Below are 23,487 nucleotides of genomic sequence, written 5' to 3' on the forward strand. Positions count from 1 at the left end.
CCCCACCAGGGAGGGATCAAGGGTGCTCAGCGGGGGAGGGGGAACATTGTTCCGGCCAGCCGGCGTAGAGCTTACCCCGTAAGGTATGTTCGCTGCAAGTTCACGAGTCGCGACACTCAATCAACATCTCACTACAAGGTGACCAGCTCAATCTCTCAACCGCAATGAGCCTCAGAAGGACGTTTCATTTCGCATCTCTCCACCGATTCTCACTAATTGTCGCCGCGCAGTACTGGCACTTCCCCAGCATGGCCTGATCCCAGCCCTTGTCGGTCCTGCGTCCATCAAAGCGAACAATGAACACGCAGTGTACAGAACAAGGCTTACCGTGCTTAGGCTGCCCAATGGGCCCTCTGTTCGGCTTTGGACAACGGCCAAGTGTCCTGGCTCTTGTTGTTCTTCGTTGTTCGTCTTCGGTCACAGCGAACAACCATGTCGAAACACTGGCTCGAACCCCCCTGTGATGTAGTGATACTTAAGTAGACCTCGAGGTCGAAAAGAGTTCGAGTCCAGCATGCCCGACTCGAATTGTTAGACACTCGACATGCCACACGAATACATCTCCTCTCGTCGCTACTCAAGTGGGTTTGTCGACACTGACCCTCGTCGTCGCTCCCGTCGTAGTCGCGCGTTCGACTGTTGCTTGCCCCTTGCCCCTCGCGCAAAGCCCAAGTACGAAGAACGGGACTATGACTATCTGCCTACGCACGGCGTGTATGTCATGAAGGACCCCAGGAGTCGAGATCCCGAGGATTGCCAGTGCACATGCTGCCCGCACTCGTATGCCGGCGCGCGACGAGCGTCGCAGGATGAGACTACTTCGAGAAACGACTCCGGCAGGAACACGTACGATACGCGCTATCGATCTTATGTACCATCGAAGCGCCAGTCCTGGAAAAAGTCCTCGCGTGATGAAGATACTTTGTACTCGCCGGCCGAGCCTGAGTATGCAACAGACAAGCATGACAGGCTGGCCGAGCCACGCTGGGCAACCTCATCTACGTCGATTGCGGTGGTGAATGACACGTACGGCTCCGTCCGGCGCCGCCATGGAAGCTACTGGCGATTAGGACTGTCGCCCAATCAGACAGTGCGTCAAATACTTGCTGATCTGATCAGTGACCCGAAACGGTACAAGGTCATCGTGCACTGGGATGACGGGCAGAAGGAGACTCTGACGGAGCGGATTCCGATGTCCGAGTTGAGGGAGTTTGGCCACTATCTCGAGGTGGTTCTTCGGGAGCAGAAGCGAGTGCGTTTCGCGCCGCTGCCGTCACGCAGACACGGATAGAAGGGAAATGGCGGCCTGCTGGACAGGCTGTCTGTGGCGGAGATTCCATGGGCTCATTGCGTGGGAGTTTTCGTTCCTGATTATTAACAATACATGATTTTTTTTTTTTTTTTTTTTTTTTTTTTTTTTTTTTTGTGGCTTGAGAGTTTTACAGTCTATCCAGTGTCAGGTCTTAGACGAAGTATAGTGAATGAGAAACGCAAATATGCAGGTCGAAACACGGAACTTCCAGCCGGTCTATATCAGTCCGTGGGTGTAGACAGAAGCAGCCCTCATGTTCAACAACGAGGCTGAGAGACAAATTTCGATTACATCTTCCGCTCCTTTGTGAGGACAATTTTCGACCACCAAATCCGGGGACTACATTTACCTTGGCAAGGCAGGCTTTCCCCATCCCCGAGTCCTAGACGTGCCAAAAGCTGAATGAGACGGAGAGGCAGTGTGTGGCGATCACCTCTGTAAATAGGGCCCATCCTGGGGAACCGCGAAATGTTCTAGAACAACCAACAGCTAAGAATACCTATGCCTTTGAACATCCTATGGTACTGTCTTCTGACCTCGGAGACAAACCTGGGGTTTGGTCGGGCGTCCCGAATAGGAGATAGGTCCGACTCTGATTGGCCAATGTTTGGTGATACATAGCCCAGAACTTGCCACTACTCTGCCCTGGCCGCCACTCTTCTAGCTTCCATCTGACTAAGGTCTATTGTTAATTTTTGTGAGGTTGACAATACTATTTTTTGCATGTGACCTGCGGTAGCCAAGAATTGCGTTCTTGGACAAGTCTTTGGAAAAAGGGGCTTGTTGTGTTGCAGTCTAGGGTAATCAGAGCCACTGGCCTGTCGATGAAAGTCACTTGGGTCAACAGAAGAATTGTGACATGCGTCCACACTTTTCCAATTTGAAAACAGGCCTCAATGGCCCTAAAGACGATATGTTCAGTCTTTTTCCATGATGCTCTTTCCCAAACAATCCCATCACCAGCATGCCGCATACAGTCTGTGCGCCCAGACAGTGGCAGCACCGCCAGCTTCGCCCTGCAGTGTGGACTGTGGGGGCCACAAAAGGCCCCTTGACCGCGACTACGCCAGACACCCGCATAACGAGAACACCCGAAATGATCGAACCAAGTTTGCAGCGTGCACTACCGCAATCGACTTGGTGATGGATTTTAACGGGTGGCCTCGCGAGCGGCTGGCGTATATGCGGGGCGCTCGCTGGGCTGGATCTAGGCAGGGCTGCAGGGGTGTTTGTTGCCTAGTTTCCTAGATAGGTCTTGGCTGTACGTTGGTTGTGTCGTGACATGGCTTATATAAAATGGTCTACCGCGATCGCGAGATCAGTCCTTTGGTCTGTTGGCTAGGCATGCATCTCATCAAACCTTCTCAAGTCTGCCCTTTTTTCTAGATCATGTTTGGCACATGGAAATACGATCCCGAAACGGACGAGGTACAGAACCTCCGTCGAGCGTTTGATCCTGTCACAGCGCGCTCCAGTCAGCACCAGGCATGCAACCGATGCCATGAGAAGAAGGTACATCTACCTCCAAGAAGCCAATAAGAAGCCCTTCCTGGTTCCCATCATCATCGCGCGCCGTCTGGCTAACCATAGACAGCTCAAGTGCAGTGGCGAGAAGGAGGGCTGTGAGCGATGCGTCGCCCACCAACTTGCCTGTGACTATTCGCGAAGCAACAGTCGAGGCTCGCGCCGGGGCAAGAAGAGTCATCACCGCTCGGCAGAGACCACCAGCCCTGCCAATAGCCAGACCCCGTCTGGCTCTGGTTCGACATCCACCAAAAGAGGATCGGGAAGCCGCAGCCGTCATCTCTCTCCGCAGCAGCAAACAGGGTACAGAGGCGGTCAGGGCGCCGTCTACGGCACGCCTTCTTCTTCGCGAGGAGAGGAACCGAGCATGCTGGACCAGCTCGATGACTCATTCTGGACCGGTGAACCCTTTGATATGAACAATTTCGATGATGACGTTGTTGCGCCAACAACGTCAGGGGCATCTCACCACGGCTACCCGAACAGCGCAATGGACGTCTCCATGTCTGCCCATCACCAACAGTACCATGCGCAATACCATCAACAGACGCCTTTCAGTGACCCTGAAGCACAGCCGACCTTGGCATACCACTCATCAGAGTTCGATGAGGAGAACTACTACTCCCAGGAGCAGCAGTCCTACTATCCGCAAGGGTACCACGGACATCAATATTGGGGCGGCGGTGGCGGAGCAGTGTGATTGAGGAGTGATTCGAGGACTGCTTTGCCTCTCTGATCCAGAGGAGAGACTTGCTCACGATGCCATGTCCGTGTACGAAGTCATGACCTTTCGCATTCTTGGCATATGATTCCCCCTGTTGGCATGAATGGTTATTGGATTTTGCATATAGACTTGGGAGACTCGGCGGCGATTGGAGCGGTAATGTATCTCCGTACAATAATTTGCAGCGCAATCCAATCACCAGCTTCAAAATTGACACGCATCTCATGGCCCTGTGATCTCCGAGTCATCATGAAATCAAGGTCGCGTCGTCCAGAGGGGAAGGAGGGTCGATATATGGGGGAGGCTGTGCGAACGTCCCGTGACTTATATCAACGATTGATGTAAGATGAAGGGAATACACGTACCAGAAGTCGGGGACGGCGCTTCGATGCACGGCTGCGGGACGAGCATAGGGCAGAAGTCAGGGCGCCTTGAGGAAAGCCTGGCAAAACCCCAGTCCCGTCTTACCGGTTTGTTGATATTGGATGACATTGCTGCACCCCGCGCGGCTGTGCAAGGAGGTCAATGTTACGCAGGTGATCGGCGGCGAGTGACTCGGTCGGAGTCAAGGTTAGTCATCCCGGATCTCGGAAGATCGGGTGCCCATCCGGAATCACGTGACGTAGTTGATGACTAAGATATGGTGCAGCCACTAGCGCGTCCAAGATCAATTGAGTCGAGTGCTCAACGTCATCGCAGGGATCAAGCTCATGCGATCACGGAAAGTCTCATAATTGTTGATTTGAGCAGAACCTGCGGCTTCGAAAATCGCCTAGCAACCTCAAAATGGCGGACAAGGGCACAGAAGTCGTGGAGGATATCGCCAATGACCCCAAGACGAAGTCGGCCGTGGCTCGTCTCAAGGGCTGGGGCTGTACGTCTACCGAGAACTTTCTCTCACCTCGCTCATGATCCGAAGCTGACCGCACACTGTAGCATCCGCCGTGCCTCCATCTGTCCTGGCGACGCTCGTCATAGGCCTCCATATGCGCCCGCGTCAGCCTCTCGCTCTCCTGCTGTTTCCCGCCCCTCTGTTCGCCGCCACGTACTTCAACCTGGCCGGCTACCCGACGGCGGCTGGTGGTCTCACGGCGGCGTGGAGCGGGCTGTACGCCCTCACCGCGATGAGGAGGCGGCAGGGCCTACGAGGGCGGTTCAGCGTCAGGGGCGGAGTCAGGGGCCTTGCCGTGGGATTGGGCCTCGTCAATGCGGCGGCGGGAGGCTTGGTGTGGTTGACGGGCGATTTTGAGAAGGACGAGCGGGAGAGGAAGGAGCGCAACCGATGGGGAATTGAGGAATGATGGAGGGAGCGTTGTTGTAATATGTACTGTAGAAACATTGTGTGATGCGCAGGAGTTTGGTCATATAGTCTCGTTGTATTCAGCACCGCATCAAGATGGGTGCTCAAGACAGATGCCTTGGGCAAATTTGCATTGCCCTATACAAAGTTATACTCTATTGCTAAGCGTCGCTAGTAGTTCCTTAACGCCGTAAAATCAAGCAGTGATGCGAACCAGTCTCAAAGTGGCTCACCCGCCATCTGCTTCCCTGATACGCCAATCGAAAGCAGTGTCAGCACTTGACCCGCCTCGTTGTTCCGGCCCTTGATTGCCATTACCATTTGACATAGAAAATGTTGGTGTACAAGTCCTCTCGTGATTCCTCATCGCCGTGCGGGCGTGGCTCTATCGACCATGTAGAAACCATATGACCAATGCGCATATGGATGCCGAACTTAGCATGGCCACATACCATCCGTTGGTCTGTGGTGATCTCCTAAGCGTTGAGCGTTCCCCCCACTTCCAATTCGACAAGGAAGAGACAATGTCAGAAAGTGGTGTGCGGCTTCCCATCTGATACGAGGGTCCGCCGAGGATAGAGGGCGTTGGGACCGCAATCCCCATGGCGACGTGGTCAAAGTTGGTGATGTAGTCGACATCGGCGTCGCGCACCTTTGGCTCCGCAAAGGATCGGTACTCGGCCAGAGCTCTGCTGCTGTGCCACCCGTTTGCCTTGCGGACTGCCGCGACGACGCAGCCGGTGCGGTGTTTCCCCTTGTTGCAGTGGACCAGGAGTGGGTAATTACTCGGTTCCAACACAACACCAAGGATGTCTGACATGACAGCATCCGGAATGGCCTCCTTTTTGGTGCCCTTGATGGCAAAGAAGACTTGCCTGATGTTGGCGTCGCTAATGAAACTCTCCAATGCCTCATCCGGCTCATCGTTGACTACCAGAGTACTGGGACAATGTCAGCGGGGTCCGTAGCGGTGTCACAGGGGCAACGTACACAATGGTTTTGAGGCGGAGGTTGCTCATGTAAGGAAAGTGCTGGGAGCACGGGTAGCCAGAGCGGTACAGACCAGGCGCGACGACGCCAAAGTTGACAAGCGATTCAGAGGACGAATCGGTAGCGTACGTCGCCTTTTCCACCCAATCACTGCCATTTTCGCCGCTCGACAGCGAGCCAGAACTGGACGAGTTGGAGTTGTCTCTGTGGCGACAGCCTTCCTCGGCGTCGATGAGCTCGCGCGTCATGGTATCCAGCGACGAGGCACGCGACCACAAGGGCTCAATCGTGCTGGTACGCCGCATTTCGTATGTAGCGAAAACTCAAGGCCGCAATGAGGCTGAGTACCGTTTGGACAGCCGCGCAAATAGATGTATGCGGGGGATGAGCTGTCGATTCCCAGTCTCGAGGACGATCACTGTTCACACAACCAAGGTGACGATGGCGCGGGGGGTCGTCGGGAACCTACGCGAGGCCGACGGGGGATTGATTACTGAGGTCCATTGTGTTCAAAGCATTGTCGGTGAGTGCCTGTGACATGTGTGGAGTTGGACATGCAAAGAGTGAATCGTGGGGAGGGAGAAGAAGAAAAAGGTGCGTGGGAGAGCAGGTCAGCGAAGGCTTGGAGCTAGGTTCAGTAGGAAGGTTCAAAGTTGGCAAGAGCGCAGCCACTGGCCAGTCACTGGCCAGATGCTGACAAGTTGCCTAACTAATAAATTATTCATTCTAAGTCCGAATCCCGAGTCGCAATTTTCGGGGGGGATGTGCGGCTCCAACGGGAGGTTATTCTTGATAGTGCGCATCACGGAAATGCTTGCTTGCGGCTAACAGGCGCTACGGGCTGGTGGCTCCGATGATGCTCAGCGCCGCCCTGGACATCCATGTCGCCCCCAATATTGTTCCAGCAGGTGACGGCAACCCCCAAAATATAGGTCCACACACAGTGCCCAAGAATGGCTTGGTCCGCTGGGATTGCAGGTTCTGCACTGTGCCTGCCAGCTGAGCGCAAACAGCTGGTCTGCACAGTCTCACCTCACGCGACACTCAGTGACGTGGGGGCTCTACGGAGTACATGTAGTCACAGCTGCACAGTGCAGCACACTTCCTCCGCACCAGTCTGCCGCTTTGCCCTCCAGGCGAAAATCAACTCTTGAACTCATTGACGACATTTTTCCTGCCACCAGGAATTGGAAATACATCATTCAGAATGCTGATCAAACAGAAACAATTCACCATCCGCCATCCTTCCTAGAATCCTGCGGCCTGCCAGTCCCGTAACCCCTGCCGTGGCTGCGATCAGCGAGCCCCTGCAGCGACCCTGGACTCTTAAGTTAGAGATCCCATCCGACCATCCGCGGCCTTTGCAGCTTGGTTGTGGCTTGACTTCCAGTTCTAGACTTCACGACTCGCGACTCGTGTGCGCAGCCGATCTGCAGGCGAGCTGCGAGCCTTGTGTGCTTGTCTGTCAAACTTGAAGACAGCCAAGTGATCAAAAGCGAGCCAAGAGGCAGAACCTCGTCAATTCGAAAGCCTCTGCTTTCACCCGATCACTCATATTCTCCGACTCACTCACGTGCGAAGCCGACCATTGCCCAGATGAAGTCATCAATAAGAACATGGCGACACGTGCTGTGACGCCATTGAGAATCCGCTATTGGAGTCAAACACGATCAGGCGCGAACTACCTTGACTAGCGCTAGAGCTCGGCTGCTGTAAAGATAGAACCTTATGCTAGACCAGTCCCTTGTTAGTCCAGCGAATGATGGTACAGGTTTACAACGCACTACCGTACTAATAGTCAGTCCTCGCCGAGCTTTGGCCATGATATGGGCTGGTGGCCGGGATGACTTCTACGTGTATATTAGAACCCGGATTTCGACGCCTCGGGGCCAGAGTGGCAGACACCCGCACCATTTGTGTTGCTTGGGCTTGTCGGCTCGTCTAGACTCTGTTATGGGACTTCAAGCCGTCTGCATCAAGGGAGGTCAAGAGGACTGGGAAAGTTTCGGAGAGAGTTCCAGCTAGCTGCCCTACACCTGTCAAATATCCTATATCCACCCCATCACTCCTTGGAGGAAAGACGTCTGTCGCAACACTATGGACGTTGGAGTCAAGACCGGGCACATTCTTCTTGCCGCAGAGCCCACCCCTTTATTATGTGTGTATCGGCCAGGGCGTACGACCCTAGGAGTTGCTACTACCAGGGAACAGATGGCTAGGCGGACTATTTGCCATGACAGCCATGACATTTACGAGTCGGTTTGTAACCACGCGTAAAATTAACACTGCAATGTCGATACCAACTAACCCTAATTACAATGAACACCTGTTGTACTAAATCCGCCCAGGGCAGAAGGAAAGCCCATCAACAATGGACGGGCCACCTCTCACCACAAAAGAAAGGCAAGGCGACCGACAAGTCCGCGCTTCTAGTTCTGCATCTGCTCGTCCTCGATGGCTCTGCGAAGGATACCAAGGACGCCCAGACCAAGGAGGCCGTCCTTCTTGCCGCCACCAGTGAGGCCACCCGTGAGGCCACCTGTGAGGCCAGAGACAGCATCTGTAGGGCTGCCGAGGCCACCCGTGAGGCCACCAGCAAGGCCCGACACAGCGCCGAGTTGTCGCTTCTCGTTCTTCATTTGCTCCATCTCAGCCATCTTCTGGCCGAGCAGACCACCAAGCAAGCCGCCGAGGAGATCTCCGGAGCCGCCGCTGCCTCCAAGCAGTCCCGAGAGGGCACTCGTGGGGCTGCCGCTTCCACCCGTGAGGCCACCTGTGAGGCCAGAGACATCATCTGTAGGGCTGCCGAGGCCACCCGTGAGGCCACCAGCAAGGCCCGACACAGCGCCGAGTTGTCGCTTCTCGTTCTTCATTTGCTCCATCTCAGCTATCTTCTGACCAAGAATACCGCTGAGCAGAGGGCCGAGGAGGGGTACTCCGGAAAGGGCATCCGTGGGAAGACCACCAGCGAGTCCCGATACGGCGCCTAGCTGACGCTTCTCTTGTTGTTCAGCCATCTTCTGGCCAAGCAGATTTCCAAGCAAGCCCCCGATAAGGTCGGAGCTGCCGGAGCCGCTGACACCCTTTGTCAAACCTCCGATTGAGTCGGTAAGGCCTGACGCAGCACCTCCGGCGCCTCCCAGAGAGCCTGTGAGTCCGGACAGAGCATCTCCGGCGCCTCCCAGACCGCCAAGGCCTGAGGTGAGAGAGCCAACAGCGTCCGTGGCCCCCGTGAGAGCGCCGCTGGCGGCGTCACCACCCATTCCGGCGGCACTCTCAACACCGTCCATTGCGCCTTGAGCAGCATCGGAAGCAGCGCCAGCGACGTCACCACCCAGAGAGCCTGTGAGTCCGTCGACAGCACCACCGGCCATGTCGGTCGCCATGCCGGCAGCGTCGCCCACCGCGTCAGTGACACCTCCGAGCTGACGGGCGTCAAGAGGGGCGGTGAAGCCGGTGCCGGCGAGGCAGGCCACGAGGATGGTGTAGATGCCGATCTGCATGTTGTCTGAGTTGAGAGAGTGTGTGTGTATTGACGAGTGTCTGTTCTGTGTGGAATTTCGTATTGTTCAGAGCTCGGCACTGATGGAGAAGGATGCCTTGAGTGAGTGGGATGGTTTGTTGATTCGGACGCGACCACTGCCAACGCTTTATACTCAGAGTCGCCGCAGACAAGTGTGAGGCGGTTGTCCCAGATCTCGATCATCAAGTGCAAAAGGACATGATGCTGCGAATGACAATTCCACGTCCATTGCTGGGGAATTCTCATGATCCGGCTTGGTTGGCATAGCTGCTGATCTCGCAGGGCGACGAATTCCCTGTGCCAGCTGAAACGCTCCCTCTCAAAGTGCCCGCCGAAATTGTCACATTCCCAGGCAAGTCCCCGGACATTGTGGCCCTAGGTGAGGAAGGGGTCGTCGCTATTGTTTCGCCCTGGCGTTGACCAGATGACGCTCGCTGTCTTACCGGCTGTCGAAGTGCAAATACCGGTCGACTGCCGTCGAGGAATGTGCTAGCCAGGGCCAAAAAGCATGCATGGCGATCGGTTGGACAAGGAGTCGGGTGTTTGGCATTTGAGTGAAGTTGATGGCAAGTGAAAAGTGCTGCCTTGAAATGTGACGAGCGAGATGACCCCTTTGGCACGATTCTTGGTGCCTCAGGCCATAATGGTGTTGCAGCGGCAGGAACGTACCAGTTGATGATCGGCAATTCTGCCCGCGCGCAAATACGGATACCGACTAGCAATTCCTCAATGATCATTTGAACGGAGGCCCTTAATTATACATGGCCTTTGCGAGCCTTGTGAAGTGGTTGCCTTTCGCTTTAGCGATTATGCTGTTATGCATCAAGATTTGCACGTACTCGCTCCCGCGCTGCGGCTGGCACGCCCATAGGTAAGAATGTCATCATGGATTTCTCCTCACTCCATCAAGCAGCTACAGCTATAGTCTACAATATAATCACAAAGCATGCTTGAATTTGCGCGATTCAATCCCTTTCATCATACCCATCATTCCTAGTCTGTGCCTGATCGGCATTTCTCACGAATCGAGACGCACGTCAGCATGTCGCAGTCAGACATCAACACCACCACCATGCGTGCTTGGCGCTTTGGCCGCCCTGGCCAACTCGAGCACACGCTCATCCTTGACACCAATGTGGCGAAGCCCGCGGCATCCTCCCTCAAGCCACAGGAGCTCCTCGTCAAGGTCTCGGAATGTGGGCTGAATCCTGCCGACTACAAGCTCAACGAATTGGGCCAAGTCGCACGACTGGTACTGGCCTACCCTAAAACAGTTGGCATGGATTTTGCAGGCGTCGTGGCAGCTGTCGGCAATCAAGTGAACGATGTCAAAGTCGGTAGCTCTGTGCTGGGGAGAGCGTCTCCTCTGCAGGGTCCAGGTGGATTGTCAGAGTACGTGGTTGCCGAACGGTCTGCGGTCGCAGAATACGCTCCCAATGTTCGGGATCCGGCAGGCTTGCCCACTGCTGGGCTCACAGCATACCAGACTATTGCACCATATGTATCTGCCGGGTCAAAAATCTTTATCAACGGTGGCTCGGGTGGAGTGGGCACAATGTGCGTCCAGATTGGCAAGATACTAGGCTGCCATGTGACCACCTCCTGTTCGACCGGCAAGATGGACCTGTGCAAGGAGCTCGGGGCCGACGTGGTCATTGACTATAAGAAGAACTCGGTGGTGGAGAAGCTTCAGGGCGCCGGGCTCAAGTTTGATCTTATCGTGGACAATGTCGGCAACAATCCGTCCAACCTATTTTCTGCGAGCAACGACTACCTCAAGGCCCGTGCCCCCTACTTCTTTGTTGGTGGGAATTTGAGCTTCTCGACGGTCACCAAACTGCTCTACGCCATGCTGCTGCCTGCCTTTATGGGGGGTGCGAGAGGCAGGTTCCGGTTGTTCATGACCAAGAACAGCCAGCCTGACCTGGAGCAGCTCACCGCGTGGCTGAGCGATGGCAAGCTGAAGCTCATTGTTGACAGGAGGTTCCCGTTTGAGGAGGCCAAGAGTGCGATGGTGTACGTGAAGGAGGACTCGCCTCGCGGCAAGGTTATTGTCAACGTGGGAGCGAACCAGTGAGAAAGAAAAAAGGTGAATTTGGATGTACTAATATTGCGGTGGTCCGCACATCATCGCTTGGTTTTGGGTTTTGGGACAATTTGGCAGGACGATTCTGTATGCCGCGATTCTTGTTGTCGAGCCAGGCCGGGATGGCAATCGTTTACTCTAGTCTACCACTGGAAACTCTCCTTAAAGTACTCTATCCGTCTATCACTCCGCCCCATGCCCTTGACAGTCGCCTGCCTCGCTGCATCTGCCATCCGCGCAGGCCCACACGCCACAACCACAATGCTCCCCTCGCCAGCAGCCAGTGCCTCCTCGACAGTCCTCGTCGCGTTGATCCGCGCATTGTACCATGCGACAGGATCTGACTCGAGTCGTGTGGTGCTGTCGCTGCCGGTATGGTAGACACTCAGTGAGATGTTGGAGCTCGTGGCGGCCGCCAGGAGATCACGTTGCAACACCTCGGTGGCAAATCCAGCCTGTCGAACGGCCCAGTGAATCGCAACCTTGCTCGCTCTCTTCCCTTCCATAGAAGCGACGAGCACTTCCAGATACGAGATGGGCACGACGATGCCGCTTCCTCCCACGACAAACACGACCTCGTCGAACTTCTCCAGAGGCAGCGTGCCGCCATACGGTCCGTCCACGACTAACTTTAGCTTGACACTCTTGGGACTCGCCATCTCCGCCCGTCTCTTCAACCTGCCTGTGAACGAGTCGTACGGACGGACCAGAAAGGTGACAAAGTCTCCCCGGACGTTCTTCACCCCAGAGGTGAAGCCGTCGTCATTGGCAGCACTCAGCAGAGGTGACGACTCCCCTGTCTCCAGCAACCCTGGGCGCTTCTCATCCCCTGCTAACGTCACGCTCGCCACCGTAAAAGGGTGGCTTTCCCAGAAGCAGGCGTCATCCAGCACAGAAAGGTAGTAATACGTTCCCGGTCGAACGCCATACCAGCTCTTCTCGAGCGGCACCTCTATCCTAACCATATCCGCAGCGTCGTTGTACCAGACATCCGCCTGCGTGTAGAACGTGTAACTGAACAAGAGAACCCTTGCAAGACGGAGGACCCGGTCAAGAACCCAGATGCCGAGGGGAACCCAAAACAAGGCATCATACTCGCCGTTAAAGATCGAGACATGCAGCAGCATGGTGATGAGGACCAGAACAGAGAGGCCGACGTGCAACACGAGGAAGCGCTCATAGTTTTGACGCCGAAACCAGTAGAAGGAGAGGCCTAAGATGGCACACATAGCTATCGTGGCCTTGAGGATTATCGTCAGTCGATCACTTGCATGCCACGTTGGACAGAACCTACCATCTCCCCTGCGCACCAGAATAGCCGTGTCAACCACGACGCAAAGTACGCCCAGCCTCCATCTATCACACCGTCAGCCACAAGAGTGCCTCTCCCAGGCGAAAGACGTCACTCACCTTGCAAAATCTTCGCCGTGTAGCCTGCACTATGCACAACAGCCTGGACGGTGGCCACGCGCGCCACCCATCGATGGAAGTTGTTGCTCGTGCCAAAGTCCCACCCCGTCAGCCAGAGGACGACATTGTTCCTCATGCCAAAGAGCCACAGCAGGGGGAAATTGGCAAAGGAGATGATGCCCGTGCGGTCTGACACGTAGCGCAGCACTTGTCCGCTGACAGTCGGCCAGCTGTCACCAGTCATTTAGGTTAGGTCCTCCGCGAAAAAGGGGGGGGAGACCTACTAAATATTGTGCGGGACAATCTTGTACCCGTGCACACTACACCACACGTTCAGCACGACGAATGCCCCGATGGTCAGCGACTGGATCCTTGGAGGCACCGTCGCCCAGCCGCCGTAGTCCTGCGCACATCTCCTGCCTAGAGTGGAGGGTGTTTGGACGTTGCGCTTCAGCCATCTCCTCATCGACCCCTGCCTCGGAAAGGCGCCTCTTCTTGCTTCACAGACGTCGATGGCCCGGCTCACCATGGCAATGGCCACAACGACGAGCCAAAAATACCCCATGGCCCAGCCATACGCCGAATGGTAGTAGTGCGCATGATTCAACGACTCCTGTCCTACCACATCAGTACCTCGGAAGCAAAGGGGCGCGGACACCATCCACCCACGATTGTGTCCAGCCACCTCTTGAAAGAGCCCTCGTCCACCAGGAGCAACCCATCCACTTTCGACCCAAAGGCAAAGGTCGTCTCGTTGAACCTCGTCACCGCCGCAATGTCGTCCTCGTCCATCCCATCCACGATGCTGTGCGGCAACAGGCCCTCCCCATACTCTTCCACGCACGTGGCGTTCAGTTTGTCGACGTTGTACGTGCCACAGTAGAGGTCCAGGCAGATATATAGCGACTGCGTGTTGAGCCGTGATTGGCACGACTTGCCATAGAACGAAGCATGCGGGTCGCCGTCGACAAAGGCCACTCTCTGGAACGAACTGCGACACGCCGACACGCAGGCTGTCTCGTCTGGCGGTTGGGCGCGTGCTTCCGTGGCGCTGAAGAGAAGCGCCAATATCACAGAGAAACGCATGGCGGGCGATGAGCGAAAAGGAAACACGAGAGATAAATCAGGCACAAAATCAAAGTGAGGCTGAGATGGAAGCGGAGATGCGCATTTTAATCAGATGATCTGATAAGATGGGATCCACATCTCGTGGAGGCTGGCCGGGGCTGGCCTGGGCCCTGGGGCCACTCACCAGTGGGTCGATTATCGACTCATCAACAGCTGTCAGTACAAGGGAATCACTGCTGCATCAAGGAGCGAAGAGTACATGAAAAGTATAAACTTGCATTCAGCTACTCAAGCGATTACTATATGCGAATTCCGCGTTGGGCAGGAATATCAAACACCGGGTATTTAAATAGAGTATATGGTAGGGTAGATCCATCTGCCAGGAACAGAGTGAACTAGATTTAGACGGCAGAGCCGCGGCGCTCGACGTCGCCGACGACGTTGGGGTCGAGGAAGCCGTCCTTGGTGCCAACCTGCGAGGCAAAGGTGGTGGTGGGCTTCCACTTGGCCGAGGTGCGGGGGGTGGTCTCCTCCATCATCTTGTCGACCTGCTCGAGGGTGAGGCCCTTGGTCTCGGGGATGAGGAAGTAGGAGTAGACAAAGGCAGCCGTGCAGAGACCGCCCCAGACGAAGAAGACGGACGACTTCATGTTGCCCTTGTCCTCGTGGACCATGTAGGGGGTGATGATGGCGATGATGGTGTTCCAGAGCCAGTTGGAGGCGGTGGACAGGGCAACACCACGCGAGCGGATGGGCAGAGGGAAGATCTCGCCGATGACGATCCAGGCACCAGGACCCCAGGTGGAGGCGAAGAAGAAGATGAAGATGGCGATGAAGGCGATCTGGGCGTTGACGGCAGGGATGTTGTTGGCGAGCGACTCGGTCGGGTCAGTGGGCGAAGGGTGGGTCTTGTTGAAGCCAACAGTGACACCGATGATGGCGACGAGGAACTGGCAGATGAGCATACCAAAGGCGCCGCAAATGAGGATGGTGCGGCGACCGAAGCGCTCGACGGTCCAAAAGGACAGGGGGGTGGAGCAGACGTTGACAATGGTGAAGATCATGGAGATGAGGAAGGTGTCCGAAATGGCGCCCGTCGACTTGAGGAAGGGAGTCGAGTAGTAGAAGATGAAGTTGACACCAGTCCACTGCTGCATCATCTGGAGAGAGGTACCGAGGACGGTGCGGCGCAGGTTGGAGTTGGGGGAGAAGATGCTGCCCTTGAAGCAGTTGGCCCAGGAGCCGAACCAGGTAGTCGAGGGGATCAGAGCACGCTCGTACTCCTCGTTGGCGATAATCTCCGAAAGCTCACTCTGGACGTAGATGGAGTCCTCGGGCTGGCCACGGACGCGAGCGAGCGAGTTCTTGGCCTTGGCAATCTTGCCCTTCTTGACAAAGTAGCGAGGGGAGTCGGGGAGGAAGAGGAGACCTCCGCCGAGGATGAGGGCCCAGGGGAACTGGATGGCGATGGGGATGCGGTAGGAGCCAGTGTCGGTGCGGTCCTGGGTGCCATAGACGACAATGGAGGCCAACATGATACCGATGGTGATGCAGAATTGGTAACCGGCCACGAGGGCACCACGGACCTTGCGGGGGCACTGATCGAGGTTAGCTTCGTTTCTTCTTTAGCTTCATATAGTGAGACTCACAATCTCAGACATGTACAGGATGACAATGGCGGACTCGAAACCGACACCAAGACCGGCAATGAGACGACCGGCGACAATGGGACCGAGGGCTTGGTCGGGGCTAGTGATCATCTGGACAACAACACCGATCATGTAGATGAAGCAGCCGAGGATGACAGTCCACTTGCGGCCGATCCACTCGGCGACATCACCAGCAATGACGGCACCGAAGAAGGTACCAACGGAGAGGATGGAGGTGATGAGGGTCAGGTGGCTGTAGCTCAGCTCCGTGGCGCCGGGGCCCTCGACGGCCTCGACGAAGATCTTGGCGCCGTTGACACCGTTGATGTAACCAGAGTCGTAACCGAAGAAGATACCACCGAACGAGGCGAAGGCGCACATGAGGTAGGCCTTCCAGGTGACGGGGGCCTCGACGCCGTTGATATCCTGGGCGGCAGGGAGGTTGATGGAGCCGTGGCGATGCTCATCCTGGACGATGCCAGCGCCCTCCTTGTTGTTGTTGGTGGCCATGGCTGAAGAACTGTCTCTGTGGAAGTCTTGTCGGTGAGCAGGGGGGCCGGAGTGTCGATGACTTGGAGCGTGAGACACGGGGAAGGGAGGGACGAGACACAGATCTTGGGAAAGGAGGGGGGGACAGGATCTTATAGGGAGGAAGCAGCGAACGACTTTCACGTTTCTCTCTTCAGATCCAGGCAGGTGCCACGGAGTCGGGCTGGGGCTCGGTGCAATCGAGCAACGGGAGGAAGGTGACGGGCAGGGGGCCCAGTCGCGCCTGGCCTGGTCTGCCACGATCCGAGTCCAGTCTACTGCTCTAGGCTAACCTCAACAGGTGACTGGACTAGCTGGCCGGAGGGCTTGGCGCTCTAATTTCACGTCTCGCGCATTGTTGCATCGCAGTGGAACATGGACATGGAGCCGCTTGATCCGTGACGGGTTGGCTGGATGTGGTAGCAAACGCGGAGAGAAATTAGCTGCTGTCAGTGTGAGCCGCCTGCGTGCTGCAAAGGTACGGGAATCGCGAGGACTGGACCCCTTTGCGTCCGCCCCTAGTCGACTCCTCCCCCCCTTTCTGGACAGAGGGTCCACTCCGTCCCATGGGCATCCCATGAGCGCCCATGGGCACTGCGGGCCTGGACAGGACCCCAGTCCTAAACAAGTCCGATCTCCTTCCACAGTCTCAGTACCACCGAATATTCGGCCAGCCAGCGGACGCGGCGCATGGCTAGTGGATATGCTGAGAAAGTACATACGTGCTGATGATGATGAGGTCTGATACTAAGGAATGCTTGATACAGATCGCGGGGGGCTGAGTAGCTCTGTTAGTCTCACTTGCGCGTGGCTTTTCATCTCGTGACTTTCACACGTGCAAAAGGAGCTCGAGCGCGGACCGCATCGGAATGTTGTTCTTGGTCGTGATCGCAGTCATGTACATTGGCCGTGAACAGTACGTTACTCAGTAAACCGACCCATAATCTTTTGCATGGGGCACGCACGGCACTGCTTAATTCTCCAAATGGGGCACCCGCGAAATGCCATCTCTGGGGTCTCCACCTTTGCTCCTCACAGGAACAGAGAAGCGCCGAGAAGCGCCGGCAGACCAGACCAGACCAGACCTGACGGAGAATCCGTTGGTCACGCGTCCGACACGCGATCATTCGTCTTTGGGCCTTCGTATTGGACTGGGCCGTCCTGGACTGTCCTGGGCTCGTCCACCCATCCCTCACGTGCTTGTCCTGATGGCCTCCCCTGATAGGTTTGCAGGCACGGTCCGATGGGATTTTGCGTGGTGTGCTAGATTACCTTTCAGGCTAGGGCCAGGCTTCTTTTTTCACTTTTGCACTAACGTTAGTGGAAGAACGCTGGACGGATACTGTACGTATGTAAGGCAAAGCACGGGGCACGCCACAGTGCACACCACTACCTGGACGTACGAACACGTACTGTGCAGCACCAGACCCGACCCCGTAAAAGCCCCGTGTTTCTAAAATTCTAGGTAATGGGGCCCCTCCTCGACGCGGTCTAACCCTCGGCCGTACTTTTCGGGCAGCGCCAGGTGTCCTGCAGCGCGCAGCCCAGCGCTTGAAGGGCAGCAAGAACAGCAAGCGAGTGGCCGAGCCATGCAGCTGTTGGAATGCTTCCCTCTTGGCACCGAGTTTTCACCATGTGGTTCGGAGTCCGGACCGCTCGTGAACCTGTCCATCCCTCGTGGCATTCTGCCTACCCTACCCTGTCTACCTCAGACAACGTTCCATCCGTAACTTCATGTTGAATTGACGGAAGGCCGCCCCTGGGCCCTAGCGCTGGCGAGGTCTACCGTAATGCACACTCGATATGTATCTGCGCACTTACAATATCCACCCGTCTCTGCTCGAGGGAGACTCACTCCAGTCCCCAAGCCAAGCATCTACCCGTCACACGACCACTCACTACGCCGAATCATTTCATGAGGACAAACATCATCATCGGCTTCCGGCATCCTCAACAAGCCACGCTTCTCGAGACTCGACTCGACGCTCGCGTCTAATTAGTCAGACTAGTCCCAACTCGAGACTTGGCTGATGTCCAAGATCGGCGCTGCCCCGGCCTCTCTCCACCACCCCCCCAGTCCAAACCACGCGACCCGTTAATTCTCCAAACTATTCCCCCATCAAATGATCACAATTCTCCCCTCCTCCAGCTTCTCCATGTTCACCACCCGGCCCTTTTCTGCTGCTTCACGGCAAGAAAAAGCTGGAAAACGACGCCACGCTCCGGAGCTCGTGGGGAATGACCCAATGGCTGTCATGTGGATATCGCCCAGCGGAGGTTTCCACTCCCTGTTACACTAGAATCCTGGTCGTTGGTTGCTTAATAGACTTTCTTCATCCTTCTTCGGTCCCGGGGGCTCCACGTTTTACTTTTTTTTCTCGGTCAAATATTTCTCGGTCCCCATCACCCATGGGGTCGAGTCTCGGCGCGCTTGTGTTGGACATGACCAACGAGAATTGACGTCTTTGGCTCTTTGGAGCCGGAATGGGCGCGCTCAGCTGATTTCGCATCAGGCAAGCATCGGAACGACATCATCATCCACTTGATGAAGATTCTTCACCAGCTCCTTCACACGGACGCAATTGGACAAACCTCCGCTGGCGGCATCGCCATGACCCTCACTGACTCACTCGCCCACACTTGATGAAGTTGATGGCAACGGCCACCTCCGCCTTTGCTATCCCCCACACTTCTCTCCACGTTCTCGAAAAGCGCGCAGCTTCCACAGGTCAAGCCATCAGAGCATTTTCTGTGCATCGTGTCCCGCCTCCAGAGCTGGGCTTCTGTCATTGATCCTTGGCGCACACGTCGAGCATTCACAGCGAGACATTGAATCCATGTCGACAACGTGACATTCGCAGCCGCGTTCTGCTACCGACGCTAAACGCCTTCGTTCTCGGCACGGGTGAACTCGACGTCATTGTGGCTGCCCACGAGCCCCGCCCACGATTGCCAAACAATGAAATCCGGGGCCCGGTTCGTCAGAAATTCTCGAGACTCGTCGGAAGACATCCATCTTGAGTCGTGTCGTGGGAGGCCGCCTCTTGCCGGACGTGCCAACAGGTGTTGCCAGGAGAAGCTGAAGTTGCCTAACCTCTTATTAACGGGCGTCCAGGAAAGATACATCCGTTGTGTTCGCGACACGGATGACGTCTGCGTCGAGCGCTCCTCGATGCGTCCAGACTGCAAAGCTCGAACGCGTACAATCCCCATCAATCGATGCAGCGCCCAAGACGCAAGCGGGTTGTCGCTGAACTCGCTTCGTTCTATCCTCCCAATATCCAAAGTGTGACGACACCGACGTTATCTAGTCTTTCAATTTCCGACCAGCACTTGCAGAGCGGAATCTTTGCGGATGGGGATGGCTGGCTCGGGTCGAAATTCTCGACGCACGGAGGTCTGGTACATGTTTTTGACGCCAAGTGGCGGTTGAAGAATGATACTGTTCTTGAGAGCTGTGGCAGCGCGTCTTCCAGACTCACGCCAGTGGGAGCGAGTGTTCAGTGAGGCATCGAACGTGACCAGTGACTGACTGGACTGTCCCTATTCACAAAGCTGGCTCGTGTGGAAATGGGTGCACCTGTTGTGTATACTTGCATGTACGCTGGATGTAATGTGTCTTCGATGTGTCCTACGTTGGATGTTTCAGAGCGTGGATCTGGACTCCTGGAGTGCTTCCTTGGGGCTGTCTGACTTTGAAGTTGCCGCAGGATTGGCGCTCTAGTTGAAGTCATCTGTCCCTAGTGGTTGTCCGAGGCAATTAGTTGATTCGACGGTATGGTACGGAAATCAATGCAAATACTTGATTTGATCACTTCGCCATGCTTTCATGAGTCTGTCCAAAGTCTGGATGGAGTGTTGGCTCTTGACCGCGCGTGGTTGGTGTCTCGGACCTCTGGCCCTTGCTCAAGCGGCAATTGACCTACCCTACGAATCCCCTCTATCTAGATTCAGTCACGCAACTGTGGTATTTCACTTCACAGGAGTGTACCCAATGTTGCGCATAGTGGTTCCTCTTTAAACTACTCAATCATGGAGTGGAAAATCTGCAGGGAGAAGCAGCGTCTTATCAATGTTTGCTTATTACATCAAATAGAGAATACATGGAACCAAAACTTCGACGAAAGTGATCTATAAGAACACTCAAAAATGTTCCCCGAGGTTGAAATGATGACCTGCAGACCGCAAATCAATTGTAATCAGACTCGTCAAAGTCTTCTACACTAATTGAAAAGACGAGCGATTGGTACTGATTCCAGCCTGTGATGTGTTTCTCATCTCTTGGGCTGTCCGTGAGGAGCTCACTGTGCTTACTCATCCCATGAAAGCCCACGTAGTCACGTGTCGCCAGCCCGCGAATCGCGATCGACTCGAAAGCGTGCAGAGGCGCGGATCAGCATTCTCTGACTCTCCAATCTCCATCAGACCCTTGCGTGAGATGTTTCCAGCCCTTGGCAGGGGAAAAGTGTCCATGTCCATCGTCCATTCGTCATTGAAGCTATCGTGAGCATCATCGACACCCACGTGCCCGCGCCAACGCGCCCACGGTCGACTCTGCCTAGGCACGAAATCGGAAAACCACGCACCACACATCCACAGGGTGCCGGATTCGCCATGGCTCCGGCTTTTGATTCGCTTCCCGCATGCGGCCTGGACCCCGTTCCTTGCAGGTTGCCGGCCCTGAAGTGGGTGTTGATGATTCATGGACCGCTCGATTGAGTAGAGCTTTTCTTATCAATCACTAATCAGGGGATAGCTATCGCAGGCCCTCATGAGCACGCTGTTCGCGACCGAAAACTTTCCACGACGGCATATGCAACACCCTACCCTCTTCCAAATAACATCTGCGGTACTGTCCCACCAGCTCGAAGCTCTCCTTTTTCAAGAACGTTGCTGCGCAATTTCGATGGCTTCCACGCGCCCACCGCTCTCCTCGGTGCTGCCGCCGCTTATCCTCGGGACGGCCACCTTCAACACACAATACCACCCTGATCCCACGCACATGCCCTACAACAGCATCGTCTCGCGCGCGCTCCTGACCCACAAGATCACCGCATTCGACACATCACCGTACTACGGCCCCAGCGAGGTCCTCCTAGGCGACGCCCTCGCCAACACCCATGCGCCGCGATCGTCCTACCTCTTGATCACAAAGGCGGGCAGGATAAAGGCCGACGTGTTCGACTATTCGCCTGCGGGCATTCGAAGCTCGGTTCGCAGAAGCCTGGCCCGGTTGCAGACTCCGTACCTCGACTTGGTCTATGCGCATGACGTGGAATTCGTCACGCCCGAGGAGGTCCTCGCCGCTGTCTGCGAGCTGCGCCGGTTGCGAGACGAGGAGGGTCTCCTGCAGTATGTCGGCATTTCTGGGTATCCCGTCGACGTCCTCTGCTCCCTGGCCGAGATGATCTATCGCGAGACGGGCGAGCCGCTGGACGCGGTCATGTCGTACAACCACTTTTGCGTGCAGAACACGCGCCTGGGACATGCGACGCGGCTACAGAGGTTCGAGGACGCGGGCGTCGACTGCGTGCTCAACGCGAGCATGCTCGGTATGGGCCTCCTGACGAGGGTGGGCGTGGACAATGGGCCGCAGAGCCTGTGGCACCCGGCCCCGTCTGGTCTGAGGTCGGCCTGTCATGGGCTGGCGGCTATTGCCGAGGGTGAAGGCGAGCATTTGGAAAAGGTGGCGATCCAGTGGTCCATGGACAACTGGGCACGGACAGGTGCGCGGTTCGGCACCACGGCCATCCCTGTGCGGGAAGAGGGCAACGCAGTCCGCCAACCGGCGCGGATGGGCATCAGTGTCATGGGCGTGACCAACGTGGCCGAGCTGGACGAGACATGGCAAGCATGGCGCTCTGTAGTCGGTGACGCGAGCGACGAGATGCAGGCGCAGAAGCGGGAGAGGATCACCAGGCTGGTCGAGGACAAGATGTGGGTAAGTCTGGGTGGATGGAAAGACTACGCCTGGGAGAGCGGCCTCGCGAGAGCCGACGGTGTGGCTCCTGGCGCCACGTCTCTGCCGATGCCCGTGAAGGAGAGGGACACGTCTGGAATCGCCAAGATATGAATCAATACTCATGCATGCGCAGTTGACAACGTGGCTGTCGACGATCGTTTAGGCATCCATCGGTTAGCACTGCAGGCAGTACGGATAATCATGCCGAGATTCTGATAATGAACGTCTCTTCCCCAAGGCCACAGAAGAAGGATTCGGCTATCTACCGAGTTTCCTGTTGCGGCCCAGATGGAGCCATAGTACGGTATACCACTGGCCCAAAAGTGAGACTCCACACGGGCCTAAGGTGCTACTAGTACGAGTGGCTTGAATCCTCCAGACACGGACTTGCTAATGCCGTTGAAGCGGCTGATCTGCCTCCATTCAATTCCCCGACATTTCCCCACAGTGACGTTCTTGGCTGTGATGTGAAGCCTCAGGAACCATTGAGAGCCTCAAGAAACCTCAGGCTAGTCGTAGAGACCATGACGCAGAAACCATCTCGAAGAACTCATGGTGGCAAGAATCTTGACATCATGTGCGGAATGGGAATGGTTCTTTGCGCAAGACCGTACGTGCTCGATGTTTTGAAATCCCGATGCACACGTGGACTTGAAGTATAAAGAGGCAGACTATTCCCCCCAAGACTCTTCGATTCAAACCATACCCTAATCATCAGCAGCAGTTGTTCCAGATTCAAATAGCCTTCCCGCACCGTCACTACACCAGTCCTCTCGACCACAACGAAACAGCACACACGGCCGCAAAGATGCAGTATGTAGAGCATCTTACCAGGAATCTCCTTGGCCAGCCTCTCTAACGAGACTACAGGTTCACCTACGCAACCCTCCTCAGCGTCCTCTCCGCCGTCGCCCACGCAAGGCAGTGCGAGATGAAAGCCACCGTTTCCAACGGTCAGATCCAATCCTGCGGCTGGGGACCCTGCAACCCCATAGGCTCGGACAACGGCAACGCCATCCTGCTCATCGATGGCGAGCAGAAGTGGAACGGCGGCAGCTACGGGGATCTCAGCCTCGGGGACGGCACCGACTTTGACGCGGACGGCGTCACGGGTCACATCCAATCTATCGGCCTGCCGGCGCGGGGTGACAACCCACGATGTGAGATCCTCCGGGACGGCCAGGATGCAATTACGGCGGAGGGGACCGCGAGCTCTTGGGGTCTTCCAGGGACATTTGGGCAGAGGCTGTCTTGCGATTTTCTGTGGGACTGCTGATCGGCGTGCCCGCGCGCTACACTTGCTTCAGGCCTGCTCTATATAAATACTGTACATTTGCAATAAAGTCGTTAGCCTTGACGTTTTCGTATTATGAATGCCTTTCCCTTCCTAGATACATCTTCTGCCGACATG

General features: G+C 55.8%; 10 protein-coding genes across 10 annotated transcripts; 6 read left to right on the top strand and 4 right to left on the bottom strand.

The window, feature by feature from the left end:
- The first annotated feature begins 57 nt into the window (after positions 1-57).
- On the top strand, positions 58-1,387 carry F5Z01DRAFT_123927 (uncharacterized protein). Its single transcript, XM_046257515.1, has one exon. The coding sequence runs from the start codon at positions 545-547 to the stop codon at positions 1,289-1,291; it is 747 nt and encodes a 248-aa protein (XP_046117627.1). The 5' UTR covers positions 58-544; the 3' UTR covers positions 1,292-1,387.
- A 1,106-nt stretch (positions 1,388-2,493) lies between these two features.
- On the top strand, positions 2,494-3,721 carry F5Z01DRAFT_124065 (uncharacterized protein). Its single transcript, XM_046257519.1, has 2 exons — positions 2,494-2,824; positions 2,907-3,721. Exons 1-2 carry the CDS (start codon positions 2,702-2,704, stop codon positions 3,534-3,536), a joined length of 753 nt encoding a protein of 250 aa, XP_046117628.1. The 5' UTR covers positions 2,494-2,701; the 3' UTR covers positions 3,537-3,721.
- Positions 3,722-4,256: 535 nt separating this feature from the next.
- On the top strand, positions 4,257-4,985 carry F5Z01DRAFT_656497 (uncharacterized protein). The gene is made up of 2 exons (XM_046263584.1): positions 4,257-4,434; positions 4,497-4,985. The coding sequence occupies exons 1-2, from the start codon at positions 4,347-4,349 to the stop codon at positions 4,859-4,861; spliced, it is 453 nt and encodes a 150-aa protein (XP_046117629.1). The 5' UTR covers positions 4,257-4,346; the 3' UTR covers positions 4,862-4,985.
- F5Z01DRAFT_656498 (tyrosine phosphatase family-domain-containing protein) lies at positions 4,986-6,592 on the bottom strand. The gene is made up of 2 exons (XM_046263585.1): positions 5,851-6,592; positions 4,986-5,801 (listed from the first exon to the last, which is right to left on the bottom strand). Exons 1-2 carry the CDS (start codon positions 6,153-6,155, stop codon positions 5,246-5,248), a joined length of 861 nt encoding a protein of 286 aa, XP_046117630.1. The 5' UTR covers positions 6,156-6,592; the 3' UTR covers positions 4,986-5,245.
- A 1,687-nt stretch (positions 6,593-8,279) lies between these two features.
- Positions 8,280-9,353, bottom strand: F5Z01DRAFT_674594 (uncharacterized protein; the record flags this gene model as incomplete). The annotated part of the gene is made up of 1 exon (XM_046265059.1): positions 8,280-9,353. One exon carries the CDS (start codon positions 9,351-9,353, stop codon positions 8,280-8,282), a length of 1,074 nt encoding a protein of 357 aa, XP_046117631.1.
- Positions 9,354-10,445: 1,092 nt separating this feature from the next.
- Positions 10,446-11,450, top strand: F5Z01DRAFT_622994 (uncharacterized protein; the record flags this gene model as incomplete). The annotated part of the gene is made up of 1 exon (XM_046261296.1): positions 10,446-11,450. One exon carries the CDS (start codon positions 10,446-10,448, stop codon positions 11,448-11,450), a length of 1,005 nt encoding a protein of 334 aa, XP_046117632.1.
- Positions 11,451-11,602: 152 nt separating this feature from the next.
- Positions 11,603-13,955, bottom strand: F5Z01DRAFT_623144 (ferric reductase like transmembrane component-domain-containing protein; the record flags this gene model as incomplete). The annotated part of the gene is made up of 5 exons (XM_046261305.1): positions 11,603-12,700; positions 12,754-12,815; positions 12,870-13,099; positions 13,154-13,482; positions 13,539-13,955. 5 exons carry the CDS (start codon positions 13,953-13,955, stop codon positions 11,603-11,605), a joined length of 2,136 nt encoding a protein of 711 aa, XP_046117633.1.
- F5Z01DRAFT_124342 (general substrate transporter) lies at positions 13,912-16,324 on the bottom strand. The gene is made up of 2 exons (XM_046257520.1): positions 15,587-16,324; positions 13,912-15,535 (listed from the first exon to the last, which is right to left on the bottom strand). The coding sequence occupies exons 1-2, from the start codon at positions 16,094-16,096 to the stop codon at positions 14,339-14,341; spliced, it is 1,707 nt and encodes a 568-aa protein (XP_046117634.1). The 5' UTR covers positions 16,097-16,324; the 3' UTR covers positions 13,912-14,338.
- Positions 16,325-21,020: 4,696 nt separating this feature from the next.
- F5Z01DRAFT_636934 (putative L-galactose dehydrogenase (L-GalDH)) lies at positions 21,021-22,187 on the top strand (the record flags this gene model as incomplete). The annotated part of the gene is made up of 1 exon (XM_046262246.1): positions 21,021-22,187. The coding sequence occupies one exon, from the start codon at positions 21,021-21,023 to the stop codon at positions 22,185-22,187; it is 1,167 nt and encodes a 388-aa protein (XP_046117635.1).
- Positions 22,188-22,884: 697 nt separating this feature from the next.
- F5Z01DRAFT_636935 (uncharacterized protein) lies at positions 22,885-23,352 on the top strand (the record flags this gene model as incomplete). Its single annotated transcript, XM_046262247.1, has 2 exons — positions 22,885-22,889; positions 22,947-23,352. The coding sequence occupies 2 exons, from the start codon at positions 22,885-22,887 to the stop codon at positions 23,350-23,352; spliced, it is 411 nt and encodes a 136-aa protein (XP_046117636.1).
- Between the last annotated feature and the right edge of the window lie 135 nt (positions 23,353-23,487).

Source organism: Emericellopsis atlantica, assembly GCF_019669845.1.
Source record: "Emericellopsis atlantica unplaced genomic scaffold F5Z01scaffold_15, whole genome shotgun sequence".
NCBI lineage: Eukaryota > Fungi > Ascomycota > Sordariomycetes > Hypocreales > Bionectriaceae > Emericellopsis > Emericellopsis atlantica.

What these genes read in the sequence shown, in the direction of transcription:
- F5Z01DRAFT_124342 (XM_046257520.1), bottom strand. Translation starts at nt 16,096, where the DNA reads ATGGCCACCAACAACAACAAGGAGGGCGCTGGCATCGTCCAGGATGAG. An exon ending in TCCTGTACATGTCTGAGATT is followed by an intron (nt 15,536 to 15,586) that starts GTGAGTCTCACT and finishes AACCTCGATCAG; the next exon opens with TGCCCCCGCAAGGTCCGTGG.
- F5Z01DRAFT_124065 (XM_046257519.1), top strand. Translation starts at nt 2,702, where the DNA reads ATGTTTGGCACATGGAAATACGATCCCGAAACGGACGAGGTACAGAAC. An exon ending in ACCGATGCCATGAGAAGAAG is followed by an intron (nt 2,825 to 2,906) that starts GTACATCTACCT and finishes AACCATAGACAG; the next exon opens with CTCAAGTGCAGTGGCGAGAA.
- F5Z01DRAFT_656497 (XM_046263584.1), top strand. Translation starts at nt 4,347, where the DNA reads ATGGCGGACAAGGGCACAGAAGTCGTGGAGGATATCGCCAATGACCCC. An exon ending in TCGTCTCAAGGGCTGGGGCT is followed by an intron (nt 4,435 to 4,496) that starts GTACGTCTACCG and finishes CGCACACTGTAG; the next exon opens with CATCCGCCGTGCCTCCATCT.
- F5Z01DRAFT_123927 (XM_046257515.1), top strand. Translation starts at nt 545, where the DNA reads ATGCCACACGAATACATCTCCTCTCGTCGCTACTCAAGTGGGTTTGTC.
- F5Z01DRAFT_656498 (XM_046263585.1), bottom strand. Translation starts at nt 6,155, where the DNA reads ATGCGGCGTACCAGCACGATTGAGCCCTTGTGGTCGCGTGCCTCGTCG. An exon ending in CTCCGCCTCAAAACCATTGT is followed by an intron (nt 5,802 to 5,850) that starts GTACGTTGCCCC and finishes ACATTGTCCCAG; the next exon opens with TACTCTGGTAGTCAACGATG.